Source organism: Pseudonaja textilis, chromosome 3 (genome assembly GCF_049901715.1).
Source record: "Pseudonaja textilis isolate UNSWEBS1 chromosome 3, rPseTex1.2, whole genome shotgun sequence".
Classification (NCBI taxonomy): domain Eukaryota; kingdom Metazoa; phylum Chordata; class Lepidosauria; order Squamata; family Elapidae; genus Pseudonaja; species Pseudonaja textilis.
Genome location: NC_141992.1, coordinates 181,586,373 through 181,612,288, shown reverse-complemented (window position 1 = coordinate 181,612,288; position 25,916 = coordinate 181,586,373). Strand labels below are relative to the sequence as shown.

Here is a 25,916-nt window from a genome sequence, read left to right as displayed (position 1 = left end):
GTTGGTGTGGGTGCCTCATGGATGGCCTTCACCTTGGACTCAACGGGGTGGATGCCAGAGGCGTCTATTCTATAACCCAGAAAGTCCACCTGCCTAGTGCCGATGGCACACTTCTCCCTCTTAAGTTTAAGGCCATGCTGCCTAAACCTCTCCAGCACTGTCCTGACTCTCTGAATGAGCTGGGGTCGGTTTGTGGCTGAGACTAAGATGTCATCGAAGTAGGGGACCACTCCTGGGAGACCCTGGAGAATCCTCTCCATGAGTGACTGGAAAATGCCTGGGGCCACGCTGACCCCGAATTGGAGGTGCCTACACTTGAATGCCCCCCTGTGCGTGACTATGGTTTGTAATTCCGCTGTCTGCTCATCGACAGGGAACTGTTGGTATGCCTGGGACATGTCTAACTTGGCGAAAATGGTGCCGGGTTCGAAAGTGTGTAACAGATGCTGAATAACGGGGACAGGGTATGCGCTGACCTGCAGATAGCGGTTGAGCGTGGTTTTGTAATCCGCACAGATTCTCAAACTGCCATCTTTCTTAAGTGGGGTGACTATGGGGGTCTCCCATTTAGCGAAATCAGTGGGTTCTAGCACCCCTTGCTTAAGTAGTTTGTCTAGTTCTGTGTCCAATTTGGGACGGATGGCAAAAGGTACCCTACGTGGTTTTAAACGAAGAGGGGTTGCCTGGGGGTCTACTGAAAATGATATGGGGGTGCCCGAATAGCAACCCAGCTCATTGCTAAATACATCGGAAAAATCAGAAAATAGTGTATCTACATCAGAAGTTGAGACAGCATGGATCCCGGTTACACTAAGGCCGAGAGAAGGAAACCAATCAAGTCCCAATAGACTAGGGAGGGTACCATTAACAACCACTAGAGGCAGATGGCCTTTAAAGGCTTGGAATTGAACAAGGAACTTGCCTTTCCCGAGGACAGGAATGTTCTTGCCCTGGTAGTCCCGCAGCGTCAAGTGGCATCTTTGTAGCTGTTTCCTTGACAGTCTGGGCTGGATCCTCTTCAGGGTATCCCAGGAGATGATTGAGAGCGCGGATCCCGTGTCCACCTCCATCCTGCAGGGTTTACCTTCTAGGAAAACAGAAATTTTGATTTTATCAGGGGTTTGGGAAGTATGGTTAGCGTGGTAGCAGGTATAGCAGTCCTCCACTTGCCTTTGGGAGTTAGGAGGTGGTGGAGGCCTTTGAGGTAAAGATCGCCCTGCTTGGCAGACTCTAGCGATGTGACCCTTCTTTTGGCAGTTCAGGCAGATGGCGTTTCTGAACCTGCAGGATGCCCTAGGGTGGGAGCCTCCACAGGTTAGGCACATGGGAGGTTGTTTGGGGGTGAAGTTGTTTCTCTGCCCCACTCCTACCTGTGAAGGCTTCTGATGTTTAAGGCGGTTAATGTCAGATGTATCTGTGGGGTCATCTTCGCTGATTACTTCTTCAGAATGGACAGTTGGCGTGCTGGGTTTAGATTGAGTGCCCTGAATTTCAGCTGCTGACTGGGCCGAGAGCTCAGCAGCCAGGGCTTCCTCCATGGCTAAGGTTAGAGTCAAGTCCTTTTTTGCCAGTAAACGCCTCTGGAGTCTCAGGTCTCTCACCCCACAGACGATCTGGTCCAACAGCATGTCTTCCAAATATTCTTTGAATCCGCACTGTAAAGCGGCTGTTCTCAGGGCGGCCATGTATTCGTTGATCGACTCCCCCTCTGCCTGTTTCCTGACCCTGAAGGCATACCTTCTGGCTATTTGGGACAGTTTGGGCGAATAGTGATTTGAAAGTATTTCCTGTAGCTCGTCCCATGGGACGCTTCTGATGGCGCGGGGTGCGACTAACGCTGTAGCGGTGTCGAAGACGGCGGCTCCGCAGTAACTCAGGAAATAGGACTTCTTCCTATGCTCTGCAGCGTCGGCTAAACCGATGGCATCAAGAAAATGGCTGAATCGATTTTTGTAGGAGTCCCATGTTTCCTCGTTTGGTTTGAATGGAGGGAATGCTGAATTAGTACTCATCGTGGAGAAAAGAACAGGTTCGTCTTCTTCAATCGCTATTTGAATTTGCGCTCTTAAAAGAACGCGGCTGCGGCTGTCTCTCTGGGCTGCGTAGCTCTTTTTGAAAATCGCGCTCTTGGTGAGCATGGGCGGCCTCGGCTGCGGTGCCTGTGGCTCATTTCAGCGAATCAGCTCAAACAATATCAGTTTGAATTTCACGCTCTTTGCGAGCGTGGGGCGGCTGCGGCTACAGTGCCCGTGGCTTCACTCTCCGTGACTTACAGCTCTTTGAATAAACGCGTCTGGTTAGCCTTCGACCATCCCATCCTCATCGCCAGTGTTGTGGAGCAATGGTAAGGAAGAGGCATGAGACCAGAGCGTACAACTAACAGGCTTTATTGCAAAGAATAAAGGGTTGTCGCGTCTGCTTGCTAACTTGCAGACCAGCGGGCGACAACGGCTGGCTCTGCTCGACAGCCGGCTTATATAGCCGGCTGTGAAACGGAGCCAACCAATGGGAGCTGCTGGTGCTCCCACTCAAACAGCGGACCTGGTTGGGGATTCCAACCAGTTCCACAGACATAACAATATATATTTAGTAAACTCTGAACTTCTGCTTTCTAAACTCATGTATTCCACTACTATCACCTGAAAAACAGTTTAATAACAAGTGTGTTTGTGTGTGGGTTAGGGTGATGAATGTAACCATGAGATTACAGCTTTGTACTTGACCAGCAATGCATACAAAAATAGGTGATGCTTTTAACTATTATATCTGTGACTTGATTTTTTTTTTAATTATACTTTATGGATAATCTGGCTTAGTTTAAACTTTGTGGGTTTGTCTTGCATTTCTGCATCCAATTTTATTTCTATATTGAATAATGTTAACCATGTTTAGTCAGACGTGTTCTTCATAATACTGATTAGTCCTGGTAAAATTGATGATATGAATGAGATAAGAAGGAGTTTTTCACAAGATTGCTGAGATTTTCAATCATGCTGGCTAATAGATATTACATGGGAAGTGAGTTGGAGGTATTAAAAAAAAAAGTAAAATCATTCATGAATAGGAAAAGGTGCTGAATTCTATGGGTAGAATCTTTCAAGGGAGACGATTGAGAATTAGTCTTGGGAAAAATGTTTAATATTTCATTTTAATAACCCTGGCAGTGGATAAGGCAATGTATTCATGCAATTTCGTAATGGCATAAAGTTGGAAGTCATTGTTGAGACCGATAGAGCTGGGAGATTAGGCAGATAGAACTTCTTAGAATACAGTAATTGAAAAGGGATAAAATTTCATCATACAAAGAACTTAAATGGGACTCCCCCTCCCAGTCTGTAATTGTATTTTGGAGATGGTAGAAGTACAGGAGACCTTGGGATTTATCCATCACAGAATGGTGAATCATGAATGTGAAATAGCTACAAACAAAGTAAATATTATTCTACAGTATGTGTTAAATGAGTATTTCCAAAAAGTGAAATAAAATTTCAGTGGTACTATACAAAACATTTTGTGTTTAGTTGTTTGTGGCAAACAGAAGAAGGGAAGGGAGGGAGGGAGGGAGGAAGGAAGGAAGGAAGGAAGGAAGGAAGGAAGGAAGGAAGGAAGGAAGGAAGGAAATGTTTTGATAAATAACAGCTGTCATTATGTTCAATTTTCCAACAAGAAATATATGTAGCTGTATTTTAACTTCACATTAATCTATTCTAACCACTCTGCCATCATGTTCCAAACACCCAATAAAATATGGCATTTAAACTCAGGAAGTTTGTCTAATCAGTTGTATGGATTTGTGCTCCTGACCTAAACACTGTGGTCCACAAGGGATATTCAACAATGTATATTCTAACATGGCGGCCCAATTTCCATTATTAGTCCAAGAAAGAGAGTCCCCCTGCATACATAAAATGGATTTTCATTTTAGAAATAACTTTAAATGTAACCAGTTGTGGAATTTTAAAGCAAAGAGGTGATAATGAATATGATTCAAAGGAGGAGTCCCCTAGTTAACTAAAAAAATGTGCAAGGCATATTTGTATTTTCTGTTATGAAAACTGTGTATTTTCCTTTTTGCTTTTCAGAAAACCTTCTCTGAAGGTAGCTTATAAAGAAAGAATTGAAATATCTGAGAAAGAAAACACATTTGAAAGGGGGAGAAAGCAGGTCAAATAAACATTTGTGTTTACAAGATAATAGTCCTTTCCCATTCCCAAATATAGCAAACACAGAGGGGAAGGTCAGACCTACAGAGAAAAATAAAGCAAAAGAGGAGGGTTTCAAATAGATAGTACTGAGAGTATTTTTCAAAGTAAGAATATATTTAATACTGTACCTGCTAACCTTCCATCAAAATATTCTCAGTGTATTGGGCACTGAAACACAGCAGCCATATATACATACATATGCATGCAATACTGCTTTATTTTATATACGTACCTCCATGCAAATAGTTCTTGACTTACAACTGTTCAATTAGGGACTATTCAATGTTACATTGGATCTCCCTAAAGATGCTTATGATCTGGTTCCAAAGTTCTAAACTCAGACAGTCATATGACTGAATTTCAAATTCTTGTGCTGCCCCACTCACCCACACATATATGTCAGTGTTAGTGTAGAGAGAGATTTACTTTGTCTTTCCCCCAGCAATTCTGTTCCAGGTTTCAGCTTACCCACAGCTGCTAGATTAGAACAGCGATTGGCTCCAGACCAAGTAGATAACAAGGAAAGGAACATATGGCAAAATCAAAACAGTCTCAGGAATAAAGGCTTCGCCTGGGTTGTTTCAAAAGGCAAGCCAAAATCTAGTCTTGAGATTTGGAGCTTCCAATTAGGTTTGTCAGCCTAATGGTCGGATATCAAATTATGTACCTGTCAACAGTGGTGTCCCCCAGGGCAGTGTTCTAGGACCAACTCTCTTCATACTCTACATAAATGACCTCTGTGATCATATTAAGAGCAACTGCGTTCTCTTCACTGATGATGTAAAGCTATTCAACACCACAGACAATACTGATACTCTTCAAAAAGACCTCAACTATTTATCAGAATGGTCAAACAAATAGTAACTTCAAATCTCAACAAATAAATTCTCTGTCTTACATATTGGTAGAAAAAATCAGAAAATAAAATACAGGCTGAATAGTTAAGACCTTGTTGAGGATCCAAACTTTGTCAAGGACCTTGGAGTACTCATCTCAAATGATCTAAGTGCTAAAGCCCACCATAACTACATAGCCAAAAAGGCATTAAGAGTTGTTAATCTAATCCTATGTAGCTTTTTCTCTGGTAATATCACACTACTAACGAGAGCATACAAAACATTTGCTAGACCAATACTTGAATACAGCTCATCAGTCTGGAACCCGCATTATGTATCTGATATTAACACAGTTGAGAAAGTCCAGAAATATTTCACAAGAAGAGTTATCTGCTCTTCTACTCATTGCAGAATACCTTATGCCACCAGACTTGAAATTCTAGACCTAGAAAGCTAGAACTACGCCACTTTCAGTCCCACCTAAGTATAGTATATAAAATTATACATTGCAATGTCCTACCTGTCAATGAATACTTCAGCTTCAACCATAACAATACAAGAACACATAATAGATACAAACTCAAGGTAAACCACACCAAACTTGATTGCAGGAAATATGACTTCAGCAACAGAGTGGTCAATGTCTGAAATATTTTACCTGACTCTGTGGTTTCTTTCCCAAACTCCCAAAACTTTAACCTTAGACTGTCTACTATTGACCTCATCCCTTTCCTAAGATGCCAGGAATGATCCCATTCTGTCCTCTGAGGAAGAAGTAAAGGAGTCATCATCCACAGGAGACATCACAATTCTTGGCAACTGGCCTGCATTTGCAGGCATGATGTAGGAGATGATGAGGCTGAAGCTAAGAGAAGGGTCAAATGCATCACCAGTCATGAGTGCATGCTACAAGAGATCAAAGTACAGCCCACCTTGAATTTCTTCTTAACAGCCACTTATTTCCTTTGACCATTAGTAGTTCAGATTGTTGTGGAAAGTTTAAACTTGCAGGAAATATTTATACTCATTTGAACTGCTTAAATCTCCTGATTTTCCCAAAGCTTGACAAATTTGCATTACCTCATGGTCATGTGACCCATGTCTTATAATGTTTTTGCTGAAAGCAGGCATTTACAATGTGTTCTCTTCATGACTGTGGCTTTTGCTTAATGACTTTGATGATTTACTTAATGACCATTGCAAAAAAAAAAGGCGTAAAATCTGGTCAGTCACATGATGAGCTCCTTTATAACCATCATGAACATAATTGTCAGGTTCCATTGTGATCGGTCATCAAGGACCGCCAATATATGTATATAAAATAAAGCATTATTTTACACTAAAACAAGGGCAGAAAAAGCTATAACTAAATATAGAAATAAGTAATGATGACTTAAATCCAATTTAAATAAAATGTGTCCATGGTTGGTGAAAACTTTTCAGTGAAGTAGTTGATCAAAATTTGCAGCTGGCGGGGGGGAAGAAGAGTCAGCAGATGAGTTATTTTTGAAAAGGGTAAGCCAGTCTGTCTTAGCCACTAGAGTCTGTCTAAATAAATGAGAAGGATCATCTCCATCTTATCAAAACAAACAGCATGTGGTCAATAATGAGGTGTCAAGGGATAATCTTGTGCATTCCTTATAAAAACAAGATCCAGTACTTCTGTTATACACTGAGAAACTGATAAATGTATGTATTTATGCTTAATATAGGAGACATAGTGAAGGTGAATGCTCAAGTAATGGCACATGAAATCTAACAGATAATTAAGAAGGCAGTCTCCTAAAACTCGAGTTCAGTTCCTTGTCATTCTCATATAGCCATTTATTCTCTTTTGTTTTTGCCAACAATATAAAAGTAGGTTTCTATTAACTTCTCTCTCTGTCCTTGTATGTCTTTCTTTTTTGTATGATTGTTCAAGAGTTTTCTGGTGGTGGTCCTGGAATTTCTTGATTTGGGATTTTTATCCAAAATGCCAACTTGATCCAGCCCTGTTTAGCTTTTCAGGTTCAGTCAAGGTTAACCAGATAGACAACATATGTGTAGAATCTTTAAAGGAAGCCATTAAAATTAAATAAGTTGCTAGTCTCTGAGAGGGAGTGACTGGCTTAGAGTCACCGAGTTCAGCGATGGCTAACCTTTTCAGTCCCCAAAGCGTGTACACATTCCCAAAATTCAATGCACACGCACCCCATGCATGCGCCCTGCCTCCTCATATGCATGCATGACCCCCTGTCCCTGTGCATGCCCCTTGATCCCTGTGCATGTGTGCACGACCCCTGTGCATGCACAGCAGATATCCAAAGGCCAGCTGGCAAGCGGGAGGTACACATACACATGGTGGTAGAGCTGAGCTGAGCTGGGCTGACAGGTCATGTGCCCAGAGAGAGGGCTCTGCATGTCACCTCTGGCATGCCTGCCATAGGTTCACCATCACGGGTCAAGCCTAGAACAGATCTAGAACTCATGGTTTCCCAATTTGTAAGCTGGTACCTTTAACCACTACCCAGTCTGGCTTTCAATAATATATGTAAATTTATTTGTTGTATTTTTAAGTATTAACTTAGGGTTAGAATCATGCCTGAGAAAGATACTCACTTCTAAATTAATCGGTTAATTCCTTCCTAGGAGTATTGGAGTGATGTTCAGTGGTCTTTGAGGAAGTTTCAATTCTATTAATATTCAAGGCACATTTTTGTTCTGGAAAGGACACAAAGTGACCTTTTTCCTATCTTATCAGATCTGAATTATTATGTTATATACATTATTCAGTGACCCAGGTAAAGGCAACATTAGGACAAACCAGAGGTGGTATTCAGCAGGTTCCGACCAGTTCTGGAGAACCAATAGCAGAAATTTTGAGTAGTTCAGAGAACTGGCAAATACCACATCTGATTTTACAGTACCCTTCCCTTGCCACGCCCACCAAGCCACGCCCACAGTACCAGTAGTAAAAAAAAATTGAATCCCACCACTTGGACAAACCATATCTTTCTGCTGCGCAGGATTAATAGATATTTCTTTACAATAAGGGTAAGTGTGTTTTGATAATCGCCTGCTAGTGGCTTGTGCTACAACTGTTATTTAACTGACCCTTTCTCTGAGGTGTTAAGTAACCTCATATACAATGAAATAAGAGTTTGACATTTTGTTTATTTGTTTGTTCGCTCACTTTGGCATTTACTGTTAAACAAACAACAAACAAGCCAACAACTGGCTGAAGGCTAAAACTTATTTTATATTAGTATTGGCAGATCCTAAAGGTTGAGCATGCTGATTAAATACTATATGCTTTCTTTTCAGTTAATCTGTCAAGTTTTCTCCTGGCAGTATTATTATAAAATATATAATGAAATGCTACCGTCAAACACTTCTATTTGGAGTTAAATGTCACGCATCAGTTTTGGAGTATTCACTTCTTGCTGATGTTGGAATGTTTTTTTTTATAACTAAAAGTGTTCTTTTTCCACTGATAGCTAATAAACCTAATGAATTTAATTATTTTATGCTTACCAATGATAATATGACCAATCTGTGACAACCTCTACTCAATCTTGAAAAGATTTAAAAGCACAACATAATTCATATTATTTATATCATTTCATCTACTGCAACCTTAATTTTTTAATAATGTGTGTAGTAAACAGATATGATTAAATGCCAGGTCTGTGGAAAAAAGTGACATTGACAGTGCACTCCTATTCTTACTCAGAAATGTGTCTGTTCAAAAAATTATATCAACAAATAAGGGAATACCATGGATATCCACAAAGGACAATGTAAAGCACAATAAATATTTCATTTGTGTATTTATGTAATTCTGTAAGTGGCACAAATGATGTCATTTACAATGGTACATTGGGCTTCCTTTACAAGATGATGTCGTGGTACAAATAGATGATGGATTAAACAACTGTGATCCCACACATTATTAAAACAGATGATAGATAAAACGAATAATAGAGTAAAATAAAGAAGGCATGCTCAAAGAAGCAAGAATCTCAGTGGCTTCAATAAGGGAGTTTTAATGACAGGGGTTGAAGTTAAGTACAGAATTTTAAGAGATTGGATACTGCAAGCTCTCATTTATTAGCAAATTTATTAAACTGCTATCTCTCTGAATATTATGAACCTCATCTTCCCAGGATTTTTGCAATCCTGGATTGAACTTCTTTTTTATTAGATAATCTACTCACTGTTCCTATCTTTTAGTTGCTTATTTCTAATATTCCTCCCAATACTTTCACAAACCTCTCTTTAATAGATGTGAATCATAATGCCACAATAATTTCTTGCAGGGATAAAAATATATTTAGGATTCCTAGAATGTGTTAATTACCCCCCCTCCCTAACAAAAATTGAATCAAAGCTTTTGTTGATTTATTCCTTTCCCTTCTCTTTTTTTTCCTAGGCTCTGTGGCCACGGCGTGTAGAGATCCAGGTGTCCCCATGAATGGAACCCGTAATGGAGATGGAAGAGAACCTGGGGACACGGTGCTATTTCAATGTGATCCTGGCTATGAGTTGCAAGGAGATGAGCGAATAACCTGCATTCAGGTAGAAAATCGGTACTTCTGGCAGCCCAACCCACCAGTCTGTATAGGTATGCAGAAACCTAAAGAAGACACAACTTTTCTGAATTCTGGAAACATGTAATAATCCTTATTACATTGTCATAAAGCCCAAAGTCAGCAGCTAATAGTTGGCAGCTTTGTGTTAAATATAAATGTAAGGACAGCCCACTTTGTTTGGGTAGGACAATATTCTGTACTTATTAAAAAAAAACATACTTTACAAGAGAAAAGAAGGGAGGACAGCACTTAAAAGTACTTTCCTAAAAGAAAAAATAATCAATACCCAATATAGTTACCTTCATTTATAAGATACCTACAAATTTAATTACTATGGTTGCCTATACTGGATGAAGTTGTTCTTCATTGTTTTCATTTTTTAATCTAAATAGGAGATTTTTGGGGTTCTGTGGGATAAAGGGTCACCTATGATGAATAGTGGGCAAAATCAAAATGTTCTAGCCCTGTTGGATTACTTTAATGCATTGTACCTTTTACAATGAAAAGTTCAAATACTTTTTTTAAAAAAAATAAATGAACAAAGCATTCGGCCTTCCCATCTCCCTGGTTTTCCTGTGTTTAGTCTGCTTTGGCAGACTTCATCCCTACTGTTTCTCAGTAAATTGATTAAAAAATTTCATAGTGTCATTGTATTTTTTTTATTTGCATTAGGATTAAGAAGGAGATCTAAAAATTAACTTCCCCTCTCTGTTGTATTTCTCTTTTCTGTTGCTTTCTAACATTGTACCTTTTTTTCACCTTATTTTTCTTTTTCTTGGTTGTTTTATTAAATCTTAAATTCTCATTTTTCCTTCCTCTCTTCCTATTTTCTTTCTTAATTGAACCTTTTTGTCCATTAAAAATGGCTTCTTCTTCCTCTTCTTCTTCTTCTTCTCCTTCTTCCTCATGTATTTGCTGATATGTAGAAACCACTATTTCTAAAAAGTGGAAGACAGCTCCCAGAGAATCCTTGCCTTCTTGTTCTATTTCCTTTAATTTTTCATATTCCATTTTTAATTCATCCACAGATAGTGCCATTGTAAATTTTTTAAAAACAACCCAGATGTTTTTAGTCTTAAAGTAATTTCCAAGTGTCAAAATTATCAAACAGTACAAACAAACACAAAATATTTCCTCTTCTTCTCTTTGCAGTTTTTCCTCCTGGGGCAAAATCCCAAAATATATTTTAAAGCCGTATTACAGTTAGTTGCTGGTCTTATAATCTTCAAGGCATCTCCTCCAACAAATTTTTAAAGGTTTTTTTAGTCCTCTCCTTCCCACTTATAACAAAGAGCTTATTTTTACCTTAAAGAAGTAGATTTTTCAGTGCTCATTTGCTTTCTCCATAGGGAAGGGGAGTAAACTTTCCTTCAGCACTTTCTCCGCTTTAACAACTTCTTTTGGAAACAAATGTATCAATCCAAAAGTCAGGTTTCCAGGGTGTTTAAAAGTATCTTAATGTCCCGGTTCAGCCAAGAAAACTTTCTCCTTCTAATTCTTCCTCCTGCACAGATCTTATCTGGTTGAAGATTCCTTTGTGGCTGCCATTTCTGACAGCCACTCCACCACCTCAGGAAAAAGGAGTCTAGTCAGCTGGGGAAAGGGGTTGCGATATCCCCAGACCCCTGCCCAGATCTCCTCTATCTTCCGCTACCTCTTCGGGGTAGCGACAGCCCCCAAATCCAATTGGATCGGGGGTACCTCAGTGGTGAGCGCAGCAGGGACCCGCAGTGTTGTGGATTCCTGCCGCCGCCGAAGCCCCCCTCCCTTAAACAGCTCAGGAAATAGGTACAGAAATTCTGCAGAGCATCTGAAACAGATATCAATTTTCTAATAAGGGAAATGCAGACAATTATTGTCCTCACTTTATGATCAGGTCCCCTTATAGAAAAAGCAGTATCTATCTATCATCTATCTATCTATCTATCTATCTATCTATCTATCTATCTATCTATCACCTATCATCTAAATTCATTCTTGTTGAAATATTTTTTATTCTATTTTTTTTCCAAATTCTATTTCATATATAGCTTTTATATTAAATTTGTTTGTGTTAATAAAAATTCACAGAAAAGTATTGGCTAATAACATAAACACAATTTTATGACAGTTATTTTTAGGAATTTTATTATTTGTTTTATTAGAATTAATTAGTTGGAAAATGTTTTTGGATGTTGCAAAATGTTAAACAGCTTTATTTTCTGCAATGATGGGAAAAATACAATAACCCAGATGTATACCTTGGCATGTGTTTAATTAACAACATTGAACAAAGACTTTAATATGCTAAATTTAAAAAAGACAAGAAGAAATCCATATAGTTATTTAACTATGATCACAAGCCATGATCATCCCCATCTTCAAAAAGGGAGACCCCAGTCTAGTTGAAAATTACAGACCAATCTCATTATGCTGTGTCACCTGTAAAGTCACGGAATCAATTATTAACCATTCCATTAGCCTCCACTTAGAGACAAACAACCTACTCTCTAATAAACAATTTGGTTTCAGAAAAAACTATCCTGTAATCTGCAACTCTTACACTGCAAAAACATGGACTACACAACTCGATCAGGCAAAGCAATGGACGCAATCTACATAGACTTCTGTAAAGCCTTTGATTCAGTGGTACGCAACAAACTACTACTAAAACGAAAATCTTATGGTATCTCTGGACACTTACACAACTGGATAGAAACATTCCTGTCAAACAGACAACAAATGGTCAAAATTGGGGGAGTCCTATCAAATTCTGTACCTGTCAACAGTGGTGTCCCCCAAGGCAGTGTTTTGGGACCAACTCTTTTCATACTCTACATAAATGACCTCTGTGATCAAATTAAGAGCAACTGCGTTCTCTTCGCTGGTGATGTAAAGTTATTAAACACCACAGACAATACTACTACCCTCCTAAAAGACCTTGACTATGTATCAGAATGGTCAATCAAATGGCAACTTCAAATCTCAACAAATAAATTCTCTGTCATACATATTGGCAGAAAAAACTCAGAAAATAAAATACAGGCTGAATAGTCAAGACCTTGTTGAGGATCCAAACTTTGTCAAGGACCTTGGAGTACTCATCTCTAATGATCTAAATGCTAAAGCCCACCGTAACTACATAGCCAAAAAGGCATTAAGAGTTGTTAATCTAATCCTACATAGCTTCTTCTCTGGTAATATCACACTACTACCTAGAGCATACAAAACATTTGCAAGACCTATACTTGAATACAGCTCATCAGTCTGGAACCCATGTCATGTATCTGATATTAACACAATTGAAAAAGTCCAGAAATATTTTACAAGAAGAGTTATCCACTCCTCTACTCCTTGCAGAATACCTTATGCCACCAGACTTGAAACTCTAGACCTAGAAAAGTAGAACTACGCCGCCTCTGGTCCGATCTAAGTATAGCATATAAAATAATCCATTGCAATGTCCTAACTGCAAATGAATACTTCAGCTTCAATCATAACAATACAAGAGCACACAATAGATACAAACTCAAGGTTAACCGCACCAAACTTGACTGCAGAAACTACGACTTCAGCTCACAGAGTGGTCAATGTTTGGAATACTCAACCTGACTCTGTGGTTTCTTCCGCAATCCCCAAAAACTTTAACCTTAGACTGTCTACTATTGACCTCACCCTCTTCCTAAGCGGCTTGTAGGAGATATTCATAAGCGCACCAATCGTGCTTACCGTCCCTGTCCTATTGTTTTTTATTTTTCTTATAAGTATCTATCTCATGTATTCAAAACTATATTTATTCTTATACCTGTATCTTGTAAGCGATTGACAAATCAAGTTAAAAACCATTCACACACTTAAAAGGATACCAAAAGTTGGTAAGAAAGATGTAGAAGGTTAATGGACAGATTTGAATAAATAATTAACCTGAAAAAGTATGGATATGATCCATTTCCTGCCTTGTGAGTCCTACTTAAAATGGATGCTAAAGGACTTTTTTTATTCTTGTCAACTACAGAATAAGCCAATTAATCTGCTAAGTAGCATTGCTGAGCAATAGAAAAATATAGTTCAGTAAACACTCACAATAGCCAGAATTTGGAGGTACATTTTGATAGATCTCTGCATGCAAATATTGAGCCATAGTGGCACAGTGGTTAGAATGCAGTACTGCAGTCTACTTCTGTTGACTCCCAGCTGCCAGCAGTTCAGCTGTTTGATTCTTACCAGCTCAAGATTGACTCAGCCTTCCATTCTTCCAAAATGAGGACCCAGATTGTTGGGGGCAATATGCTGACTCTGTAAACCACTTAGAGAGGGTTGTAAAGTACAGTGAAGCAATATGTAATCTAAACCCTATTTCTAGAAAGCTAAACATTTCTAATCAATCAACATGTATCACTCAAAGCCTCTGAATCCTGTGGAAGGCAATTTATGTTAAAGAAAATAAAAAGAGTCAAAAAATAGTGGCACTTGCAAAAGGATTTAACTGGAGGCAAAAATTATGATAGCAACATTGTGGGTTCATGACTAAACCTTTCTGTATGAGCATTGTAATGTTGCACTCTTGGTGTGGAATGTTGTTTTCCTCTTCCTGATAAAAACAGAAAGCTGCTGTGGATGCTACTGCATCATGAATCTCTTGGCTCAGACAGAGTTTGTGATGGCATAGCTTTTTTAGCTTTTCCTAAACTCATATTTTGCTCCAAGTATCCATAAAAGCAATATTTTGTGCTATTTCTCATACAAAATGCCTGATGAGTTTACATCAATCTTAAAATGGCTTGATTGGAGTTATAATTATGATGATTTAATTGCAGTTGACTTGTCATGTTAATTATATATATTATATAGTTATTTCTTTTGATCACAAATCACTAGTTTATGCTTTTTTATATGATTATGCTCCCATAATATTATTTTTTGTTAAAATTCAAAGGATCACAATATGATGAATCTTCTTTTTATATAAATTTCTTAAATGATCAGGAATTGTCCAAGTCAAGCATTTTCCTGCCTTTTGCTGGTGAAACCCTCAATGTAAATTGTTCTAATCCTATGGAGCATTCCTCCACATCTTACCAGAAGTCTCTTGGGGAAAAATCACCACTAAAACCTGTAACCAATATATCATAACTACATTGCGTTACATTTAACTTGTGATAGTAAAATAGTTAATTACCCAGTGCTTTAACTGATTTTTATTATGACTTGTTTCTAATTAACCTAGTAACCCAATAACTTAATATTATAGAATATTTTTAAAAATGGTTGGCTTTTTAAGGTTAAGTTTCCTGCATGGACTTTGTGTTAGAGCGATTCTATCACATTAGAGTTACAGTATGTTTTTAATAGCAGTCTTTAAGGTCTTTGAACACCAAAACAGAAATATTTTATTCTGGGAAAAGAAACCTAGACTTAGGAGTGTAATCTTTTGCATATCTATTCAGAATTAAACCTTGTTTAAATCAGATTTCTCAATAAGTGTGAATGACTGTAGTTGCCAAAGGCTGGAATGTATGGAAATCTGTTCCTAAACACAATGGCACTGCCATAATATTACATGTGTATTGACATCACAATGCAAACACCATTCAACATACATTGATCACAATATTGTATATAAGTATATAAAGTTTGAGTTTGCTTTGGGGCATCATAACCTCCATTTGTAACCTTTGCTATGTCTAACTGTGTTTATGCTATAATCCATGATTATTATTGTTATACATATAACATATAAAATCACAGTTTTACACAGATCATGAGCTAGTGTTGGCTTTCAAATGCATCATGTTCTTCCCAACAATTTAGGACATCATAATGTGTCAGTGTAGTATCTGAGTAGACCTAAGAAGTGTTGCTTTTTGTAATTGACCAATGGAAATTTTGCACTTGAGTGATGGTGATCTTGTCAATGTCAATGTTTTGGGTTTGCATGCAAGGAGCCTATCACTATAGGTACTACCTTTGCCTACTTTTGTCAAATATGTTCTACTTCTGTTCACAGTGGTTTGTATTTTGTTACCTTTTCCAGTATTTTTATCTTCTATTCAGTAGTTTCCAGGTATTGCTATGTCTGCTTTTTTTTGTCTTTCTTATTGAAAGCTTCTTCATTTTTTATTACTTTGTTTATTTTGTGATCCCACAAGTTCTTATTTGCAGGTAAGCAGTATTTTCTACAGATATCCTTATGAACCATAATTGTTCCACTCCATTGCTAGTCTGTGTGATATTCTTGTAGTAACTGGCTGGATAGTTATCGTTTCTTTAGCTTCTTTGCAAAGGAAGAATTTTCTGTCAGTTGCTCTTGTCTTAGTTCTGATTTTGTATGCATTTGTTCATAAGGCTTGGCCATATGCAGCCAAAGTTAACCTCTCTGTCTATCTCTTTCTTCAATTTTCCTGCTTTTAGCCATTGCCAGGTCTTATTGTTATCTGCTTGGCTTGCTAGAGTTTTTTGTTTTGTTTTTTAGTGTACTAGTTGTCTACTCTGCCTTGCCAGAGCCCTCTTCTAATCTTAATTAACTTTATTGTAGACCACTTTGGTCTCTCCCATATTCAGTAATTTTTCACGTTGCAATAGTTTCTATGCATTTTCTTCTTCAATATCCTTCAGATATTTCTTCAACTGACTTTGGATTTTAAACTTTTCTTCATTCTCATGATGTATTCATTTCTAACCTTTTACTTGACTTCAGTGCCCTTGATTTTGTCAGCTTGAGGGATAACCCAGCTATTTGTAGTGATGATTTTCATTCAGACTCTCTTTTCATAGGCATCTTGATTCATTCAGTTTTAACTATTTTTCCCTTATTGATGATGTGGGTGGCGTGGCACATTGTCCAGTCAAAATTTCATTGTAATATCTTGGCTCTGTATACATAGAGTATTTAATAATGATTCTATTTCAGGTGGTATTTTTACATTAAGCTTCATGTTATGCCTGTAAAGGAGGGGAGATAGCCTGGCAGATGTTTTTTCATATTTAATAATTTAACTTGTTCAGTATTGTTGACCAAGGAATCAGGGTAATAACAAACAATAGTGATGATGATGATGATTCATCTTAAAGATTTCTCTCTTGATACTAACCTCTCCTACTCTATCAGCATTGGATTATAAAATGTGTCTTCCTTTTGTAATTATAAAAGGAAATAAATATTTGCATAAATCATGTTATCATAAATGGGCTCCCCTCTGGCAAATCCACTGCCAAACTAAGCAAGTCAAAATAATTTCAAATGAGAATAATTCATAGATCTGTTTATGCATACAACTAGTAAGAAGAATGTAGAGGATAAAACAAATGGGGAAGGACATTAAAAAACAAGAGAAACATACAAATCCAATGTTGTATAACAACAAAAATATACACGTTTTCAAAATTCATTGCAACTACAGCTTCTAGAAGTTTTAGTTATCTAAGAAAATTATGTGAGTGGTAAACTCAGCCTTAATATGCAATGTCATTCTTATGTTTGCTATCAAATGTACTTTTTTCCATCTTGTTCCTAACCTGGCTTTATTTATATCCATTATTAAATTCTGGTTCTCTTTATATGATTCGATATTCCCATGCTTTATTCATAGTAATATTTTCCAAATAAAAGTTAAGGCAATAGAAGTGCAGCTCAAAAACTTGAATGTATCCTTAGGAGGTGACTCTCTTCTTGTTTCTTTGACCAGAATGCCTTTTAATTTAGAGGTACTAAAGAATAGAATAAATTAGCTTGTTTGTTTTGTACAACCCAAAGTTGTTTGTTTTGTTTTTACATTGCTTATTGTTCATTCTTTATACTGTGGGATGCAATTGCCTTTTTTACATTCTTTGTTTAATTCATTCACAGCACCTTGTGGAGGCAATCTGACGGGATCATCAGGTTTTATTCTTTCACCAAATTTCCCACATCCTTATCCCCATAGCAGAGACTGTGACTGGACTATTACTGTTAATAATGACTACGTAATATCATTAGCTTTTATCAGGTAAGTATCTGCTTAGTAAAATTTCAGTAATATACTCATTCAAGATTTCTTTGTTTTCCCAAAGGTGCTTTTTCAAAAGGCAACTGGACTTTCTTTGATTTTCCTTGAAGATGTTTCACTTCTCATCCAAGAACTCCAGAACTGAAGAAGCTTCTTGGATGAGACACAAAATATATTCAAGGAAAAACAATGAAAGTGTAGTTGCCTTTTGAAAAAGCATCTCAGGGACAACCATAACCTAGATGACTGAAAATTTCCATAGACATCTGTTTTGTTTGGTTTTTGTAAGCCTGATAAAATATCTGCTTTTCAAATCCAAGCACTGTTAGCTTCCAGAGTAACACATTTAATGAGGTTATCATAAATGTTTTTTCAGTTCTTATGAGATACAGCTATTGAGATATTTGCTCAAAAAATTAAGAATTATATATTAAGACTCTTTTGACTTCAGTATTTAGATAATGATCGTATCATCTTATTTAATTTCTAACCTGTTCATTTGTCAACTGTTTCTAGGCAACTTAGAAAATTCATCAATAGCAATAAATCTAAACCTCAAAATTAAAGCTTTTCTGCTGTTCTTTATATCCTGGTATGAATATTTATCACTCCATCAATACTAAATATCTATAGCAAGGCAAAAAAATGAATAGTCTAGAACACAACTAGATCCACTGGGGAAAAGTGTTTGTTTTATTTATTTGTTTACTTAAACATTATTTCATTGCTTATTATATTTCTTGTCTGCCCTTTGGTTTAAATTCCCTGAGCAATATCCAATTAAAAGAATAAGGCAATACAATTAATGTACCCAGAAATAGTGCAGGGAATGAATTATGCCAATCAATAAAAGACAGCCAAGCAATAAAAAGAGAAAGAAAAGAAAATTGAACAGCTATTATGAGAATGTTAGGTATCTTGGGAAAATCTTTAAACCAATAAGACACCAAAACCAATGCTTGATGACTTGCCTGTTTAGAGAATTTAGGATATTTTTTGTATGTGAGCTACGACTTGTAAATATATTGTTTTATTCTTTTGCTGAAGACTTGGGGGAAATTGTAAGATTTAGATCTAAGACTGTTAGAAGAGTGGCAATAGGCACTGATTTGTTTTCCGGAAGTTCTTTAATTATAACAGGAAGATCTCCATCTGCCTTTTTAGTTTATGAAGATATAGCACATAGAAAAATGTATCTTATGAACAATACTCTACAAAACCAGTTATTGAAACTGACTTCATTTAATCTTAACATGGATTTGCGAGCCTCAATGGCTTTGCTCAACCCTTTGGATCTATGCATTCTAGGTTTTCCACTATTAGGCAAGTTTAAAGAGTAAAGAATCAAGGTTAATGTCCCCTTTACTTTTACTATAATATTGACACAAAGAATATAGTTTTCACCACTTCTAAGAAATGATAGTGTCAATGGTAAGTTTGAAAGAAGAACATAGCCTTAAACAGAAGCATGGTGCCAGGTATGTGGGTGGGTATAATTAATAAATTAAATAAAGTCAATCACTTAGTCAGCACTACCCTTCTTGTAGGAGGCAAAACAGGTTTACCTGTTTATAGTAATAAATGAGATTAGGCTTAAGAGGGGTTTTATTTGTTTTGTTTTTATTTTTAAGAATGTTGGTAACATTATCCTTCTCTTTTATATTAATTAGTAGTTGTTTACGTAAAATAGGTTTATTTTTAAAACAGATTTGGTAAAGAAAAAAGACATATTTACTATTTTTACTTTTTGGGGGTGAATTGGATAACCCAGATTCCTAAGAAATCTTCTCCCTTGTTTTCTTCTGAAGTGCATCCATGCTGTGATTACAGAATTTGTGCCCCTGGTTCTGTCTCTTATATAATAATTTTAGTGCAATCCTGCCTTCCAATATCCAATGTTATGCTTCAGAAATAGTAGTTGATAATTGTTGTTGCATAAAGATGAAGAATTTGAATATAGGTAATCCCCCAGGTATGATCATAACTGAGCCCAACATTTCAGTTGCTAAGTGAGTTTTGCCCTATTTTACAACCAGATTAATTTAACACAATTGTTAAATGAATCTGGCTTCCCCCTTGACTTTGTTTGCAGAAGGTTCAAAAAGTAGACTTAGATTTTATTGTCACTTTGAATGTACACTAATCAGCATACATTAAAATGAAATTTCATTGTATACAGCTCTCAAAGAGTCACCACCTCCAATATACACTACATAATCATGACTAAATAAATAAATACATGCATACATACATACATACATACAAAATTATGCACATACCGACATATATTATAAGACACAGAGAAACAACACAGTCTACTTCGGATGTATATGTGTACATGGTGAGAAAATGAATCTAGTGAGTTTATCAGATGGATGACATAGGGAACAAAACTGTTAAAGAATCTGGTAGTACTGCTAGAAATACTTCAAAACCTCCTCCCAAAGGAGAGCAACAGAAACAGACCATAAAGTGGATTTGGGATCAGTATCACATCTAAGCAGTATCCTGAATAACAGGAAGTAAGCTTCCTATCATCTTCTCAGCTATCCTTACCTGTCTGTATGAACTTTCTATGAGAGGCACTGTTGTCCCCAAACCAAACCATGATGCAATTTGTTAAAATGTTTCTCAGTTGTGCCTCTGTAAAAAGTGTCTAGGACAGAAGGAGAAAGATGTGCTCTCCTCATCTGATGCAGAAAATGCAGGCACAATTTGATCACATGAACCCAGGATATTGTAACGGTTATAAATGAATGCCAATTGCCAAGCGGGGTGACTTTTGATCACATGACCATGGGGAGGCTACAAGAGTTGTAAGTGTGAAAAAAGGGTCACAAGCCACTTTTTTCAGTACCATTGTAATTTTGAACAGTCAGTAAATCAATGGCTGTATGTCAAAAACTACCTGTACCATGTTGCATATTGTATCGCATGAGAAGCTGCTGGTGCCTGTTCCTTGTGGACAATGATACCTGGAATAGATAAGACAATATAGAGTGAAATGAATGCCATGCTACTGTATAACATTGCACCTTTAAGTATTCAATGCATGAACAGGAACAGGTGAATAAGATGGAAGCAATATGAATTATGCTGAGTATTTATTCAGCTCTTAAAGGTTTAATGCAGACAATCTGTATCTTTGGTTCCTATACTAAAATCGGTTTACAGCTTTTGGAAGAGATGAATGTTTGAAATTAAAGAGAAATGTCATCGTCAGATTAAGAGTCCATTTTATAAACCACATATTTACATACTACCATGGCTTAGGTGAACAATGCTGTCTTAGTTATTAAATGTTATTTGGTCAAATTCTCAAAAATAGTCGAGGATCTAAAACAAAGTTGGAGATTAAATAAAGCAAATCTATTAACCATAGTACCTTTTTGGATCTATGAAGGATAAAAAGGATGACATATTTTTGAAAGAAAAGAGCTAACAAAAATGTCATGACAAATTTTATGAAAGAGGATAAATAAAATGATCTTAAAAAAACACCAAGAAATGCATACAGAAAGAAATAAAATTTAATTATTTTAATTTTCTGACACTTTAAATATTAATTTTCTTCTCTGAAACAAGAAAAAAAACAGTCAAATGCATTTTATTAGGAGGAAACCCACATTTTTATGCCAACATTCAAAGGAAGTTATGTGGTTATTTATTCAATCTATATCCCCACTTTCCTTTAGGAGATGAAGATGATGGACAAAAAACTTCTCAAGATGTTCCCATATCTAAATCTAAACCACACTGGTTCTCATTGGTTCTTTCCAACTAGTATTCAAAAGATTATGCAAATGATAAGCATCCAATTTATAAAAAAAAGAAGAAAAACTGACAAGCATTTTTAATGTACTTTCAGTGCAACTGGAGAGTTCTTTCCTTATTAAGATATCCAAGCAAATATAAGATTGCTGCACATTGACCATTAGAAAAGAGTAATTATATTTAATAGTTTGAATTCATGCTTATCATTACATTAAAATATAGAAACAATGGTGAATACTTAAAACTAGGTATTACATATACTTAAGACTTATTTCCATAATTCCAGTGGTCTACATTAATTATTGCATAAGCAATATTTTTATCTAACGTGATATATACATATATATTTATTTTTTACAATTTTACAGCTTCAGCATAGAACCAAATTATGACTTTCTCTACATCTATGATGGGCCAGACAGCAATAGCCCATTAATTGGAAGTTTTCAAGATAGCAAATTGCCAGAGAGAATAGAAAGCAGTTCAAACTCAATGCATCTGGCTTTTCGAAGTGATGGATCTGTTAGTTTTACTGGGTTCCATTTGGAGTATAAAGGTAAGTAACTTTAACTCTGTTGTTAACGTGGGTCATAGATGTTGACACACTCAATCCGATGCAACTACTTTACAGTTCCTGTTTGCATTGTGTCAAGCATCAAGTCATTTTGCTTATTTACCTTTTTCACTTTACCTTATTTGTGACTTATTTAATTCTTATTTCATTTGAAATGATTGCTTACTTATGTTACTTACTTATGGTATTTATGTTAAATGATTGCAGAGAGTCCTCAGTGTGACAAACTGAGGCTGGATTGATGGCCATAAATTATTGGGGTCATTAAGTAGGTCACCATCTAACTGTGCACTATTTTATAAACATGTGAATGCAGTGGTTATTAAGCAAACTTGTTTTACCTAAACAGCATTTTTTTGCCTGGAAACCAGATGTAAACAGCAGAAACCAGCAAAATATGTCAAAAAATATGGTCATATGACCATAGGAACCTGCAAATGACTGTAAATGTGAGCCAATGCCTATACATTGAAAATAAGATCATATGGTTGCAGCCGCTGGAACTACAACACTAGGTTATAAGTACTTTTTGTGGTTTGTTGTAATTTCCAACAATCTTTGAAAAACTAGTTGTAAAGCAAGGACTACTCTGTTTTTCCAAAAATAAGATCCAACCATCCAACTAGCATGATTTTCAGGATGCTCGTATTATAAGCCCTACCCCAAAATAAGCCCCAGTTAAGTTTGTCAGCCAGATGGGTGCATTTAGTGCTGTATTTCCCTGAAAATAAGACTAATTGGAAAATAATCCCTATATATCTTTTGACCAGTCTTATTTTTGGGGAAACATGGTACTTATAGAAAAGCTCTTTGATTTTAAAACATCATAATGTGGTGACATCCTCAGGACCTCACTGTTTTTGGTATTGTTATAGCGTTATAGCATTGTACTATAAACTCTGGTTCTTGTGTGTGGTCTGTAGCCTCAAAACACAGATAGAAAAGAGACATGCATTAAACTGCCACAACACTGCTTTCATTAGTCTGAACCTTATACTGCCCCACAGTTAAAACATTAAAAAATGGTGGGAAAGAAAAAGAATGAAACACTTGATCCTTTATAAGAATTTTGATTACTTTGTGTTTTTGTTTTATGTTTAAAGCAAAATTGGTAGTGAGAGAAAAAGAAGTTGTTAGAGCATCTTAATCTTGTTTAGCACAAGGGAAATAAAGATCTAAGAGGCTTTTGACATCTTTCTTTGCAAAGATTATTTTAGACTACTTAATGGCATAACATGTAGTTTGAAAAAGAAATGGTGCTTATAATTATGGTGCTTATAATTATTTTGCTGGTTGTCTCGTATGGGTATGCCATATTTTAAAAATCCAGCACATCAAATTAAATGTAGTTTTTCTAACAGTAGCGTTGTCTTTTCTCTCTGCTCAAATTAAAGCCAAGTTACGTGAGTCATGCTTTGATCCTGGGAATATCATGAATGGTACAAGACTCGGAATGGATTATAAACTGGGATCGACAGTCACATATTATTGTGATGCTGGCTATGTTCTTCAAGGATACTCTACCCTTACTTGTATCATGGGAGATGATGGAAGACCTGGATGGAACAGAGCCTTACCTACTTGCCATGGTAAGATATTAGCATTTGTTCATTCATTTATTCAATCATTCATTCATTCATCCTCCATCCATGGTGGTGATGCTTTTATGGGTGCATGATGAAATGTATGACTTACATAGGGATTCACATGAAGTATTGCTTTTCTCCTTTGTTACTTTCACAAGCTGGTTATGTACTGCACCAGAGTGGTTCTTATGAATACAACATCAAAGTATCGTTTTCCTGTTTTCCATTCAGTCATCTGGAATGCTGCCTCAAATAACAAGAACACACATAGAGGGGTGGGAGAGCAAGAAAATAATTGTGTATATTCTCTGGAAAAACAACAGCAACAACACTGATGTTAGATGAATATCAGTGTTCTCATTGGAATTCAGACTATCCCATCACAAAATACTGTAAAGCTGGTCATCCAATGGAACTAGGCTTCAGACAATTTTATGTTTAATCTGAGAATTTTTAGGAGATAATACTTAGTGTGGTCAGTCATCACAACTTTACTAACATGAGAAGCCTGAAGAAATGAATTTTGCATTGCACCAACTATCTAAGCGGCTTTTTCAACATGCTGCCCACGATGATTATGTGAACTACTAAAATTATTTCATTATCCCTAATCACTTCCATCTTGACTATTGCAACACGCTCTACATGGGGCTGCCCTTGAAGAGCATTCAGAAGCTCCAGTTGGTGGGAAAAGGCAGCGGCCCACATGGTTTTGTGCAGACTCAAGTGTGCACATGTATTACCTCTTCTGCAGGAGCTGCTTTGTCTGCTGATTTGCTACTAGGTGCCATTCAAGGTGGTGGATGCCACCTTTAAAGCCATTCATGGCTTGAGACCAACATATCTGAGGGACTGTCTCTTACCAATCACATTTACCTGACCCATCAGAAAGAGGAGGCAGGGAATGCTATGGGTCGCATCACCAAGGGAGATACATCTTGTGGGACCCAGAAGAAGGGCCTTCTCTGTGGTGGCTCCCTCTCTCTGGAACATCATTCCTCCACTGTAATGCTTTTCTGGAAGGCACTGAAGACCTGGTTCTTCCAGTGGGCCTGGGGAACCCAGAGCAGGGTGGAGCCCATTAAATAGCTTGTGTGATATGCTGTCACTGGGGCAGGGTGATTTTATTATTATATTAATTTATTTGATTCTTTTTATTAGTTTTATTGTTTAAAATGTTGTTTTATATTCTGTAAGAGTTGCCATGGGCAAATAGGTGGCAATATAAATTTAATAAATAAATAAGTAAGTAAATAAATAAATTTAAAAAAAAACTCAAAAAATCATTATGTACCATTTCATTACATAGCATATCAGAACTCAAAAAGATTGAAGTTCTGAAACAACCTTAGTTAGGTATTATATCTTTGTTAGCAGACACATTTTTTGTTTAGTTAGAATGGTTGGATTTTCTGAAATAAAGTGAGCTGGAACACCAATCAGTGGCAAAGCATGAATATTACTATCAGAACCTGTTCCAATATTTGAGGGGCTACTACAGAGAGGAGGGGAGTCAAGCTATTTTCCAAAGCACCTGACAAGGCCAGACAAGGAATAATGGATGGAAACTGATCAAGGAAAGATTCAACCTGGAAATAAGGAGAAATTTTCTGACAGTGAGAACAATCATCCAATGGAACAGCTTGCCATCAGAAGTTGTGAGAACTTCATCACTGGAGGCTTTTAAGAAGAGACTGGACTGCCATCTGTCAAAAATGGTGTAGGAGGTCTACTTGGGCAAGGGGTTGGACTAGATGACCTACAAGGTACCTTCCAACTCTGTATCTATTGATATCCATTCAAACATTTTTTTTATAAATGTATATAATGTTTATTTATAATCTTTCTGAAACTCCGTTTAAAATCATTTATCTTAATGGTTGCTGTGATTAATTTTGGAAACAAATAGCTAGATTGAAAGCTTTAAAGCTCCTTTGCAAAAGTACCTTTTATTTTCTCTTACTCGTATTGTTTGGACTAGATTCCTTTTTAAAATACATTTAAGGTATGGGTTAAGATTTAAAAAAAATTCTTAAAAACTTCTAGTGTTGAAGAATTCACAATTTCTGGAGGCAAGTTGTTGCACTGATTAATTGTTCTAACTGTCATGAAATTTATTCTTAGTTCTAGGTTCCTTCTCTCCTTGATTAGTTTCCATCCATTGGTTCTTGTCTTGCTCTCAGGTGCTTTGGAGAATAGACTCCCTCTTCTTTGTGGCAACCCTGAGAACACTGCTATCATGTCTCCCCTAGTCCTTCTTTTCATTAAACTAAACATACCCAATTCCAGCAACCATTCTTTATATGTTTTAGCCTCCAGTCCTCTAATTATCTTTGTTGCTCTTCTCTGCACTCTTTGTCCACTTGCCTGTAGCTAATAACTTTATTGTATATGTCCTTTAAGCCT

The 25,916-nt window shown here is 36.7% G+C and overlaps 1 protein-coding gene across 1 annotated transcript in view; it reads left to right on the top strand.

Annotated features, from left to right (window-relative positions):
• Window positions 1-25,916, top strand: part of CSMD3 (CUB and Sushi multiple domains 3) — a 646,074-nt gene that overhangs the window by 443,264 nt on the left and 176,894 nt on the right. Inside the window, exons 27-30 of the mRNA XM_087931634.1 lie at window positions 9,453-9,644; window positions 17,438-17,576; window positions 21,719-21,906; window positions 23,319-23,513. Of these exons, the coding sequence (XP_087787760.1) occupies window positions 9,453-9,644; window positions 17,438-17,576; window positions 21,719-21,906; window positions 23,319-23,513 (714 nt within the window). The remainder of the gene's footprint in view (window positions 1-9,452; window positions 9,645-17,437; window positions 17,577-21,718; window positions 21,907-23,318; window positions 23,514-25,916) is intronic.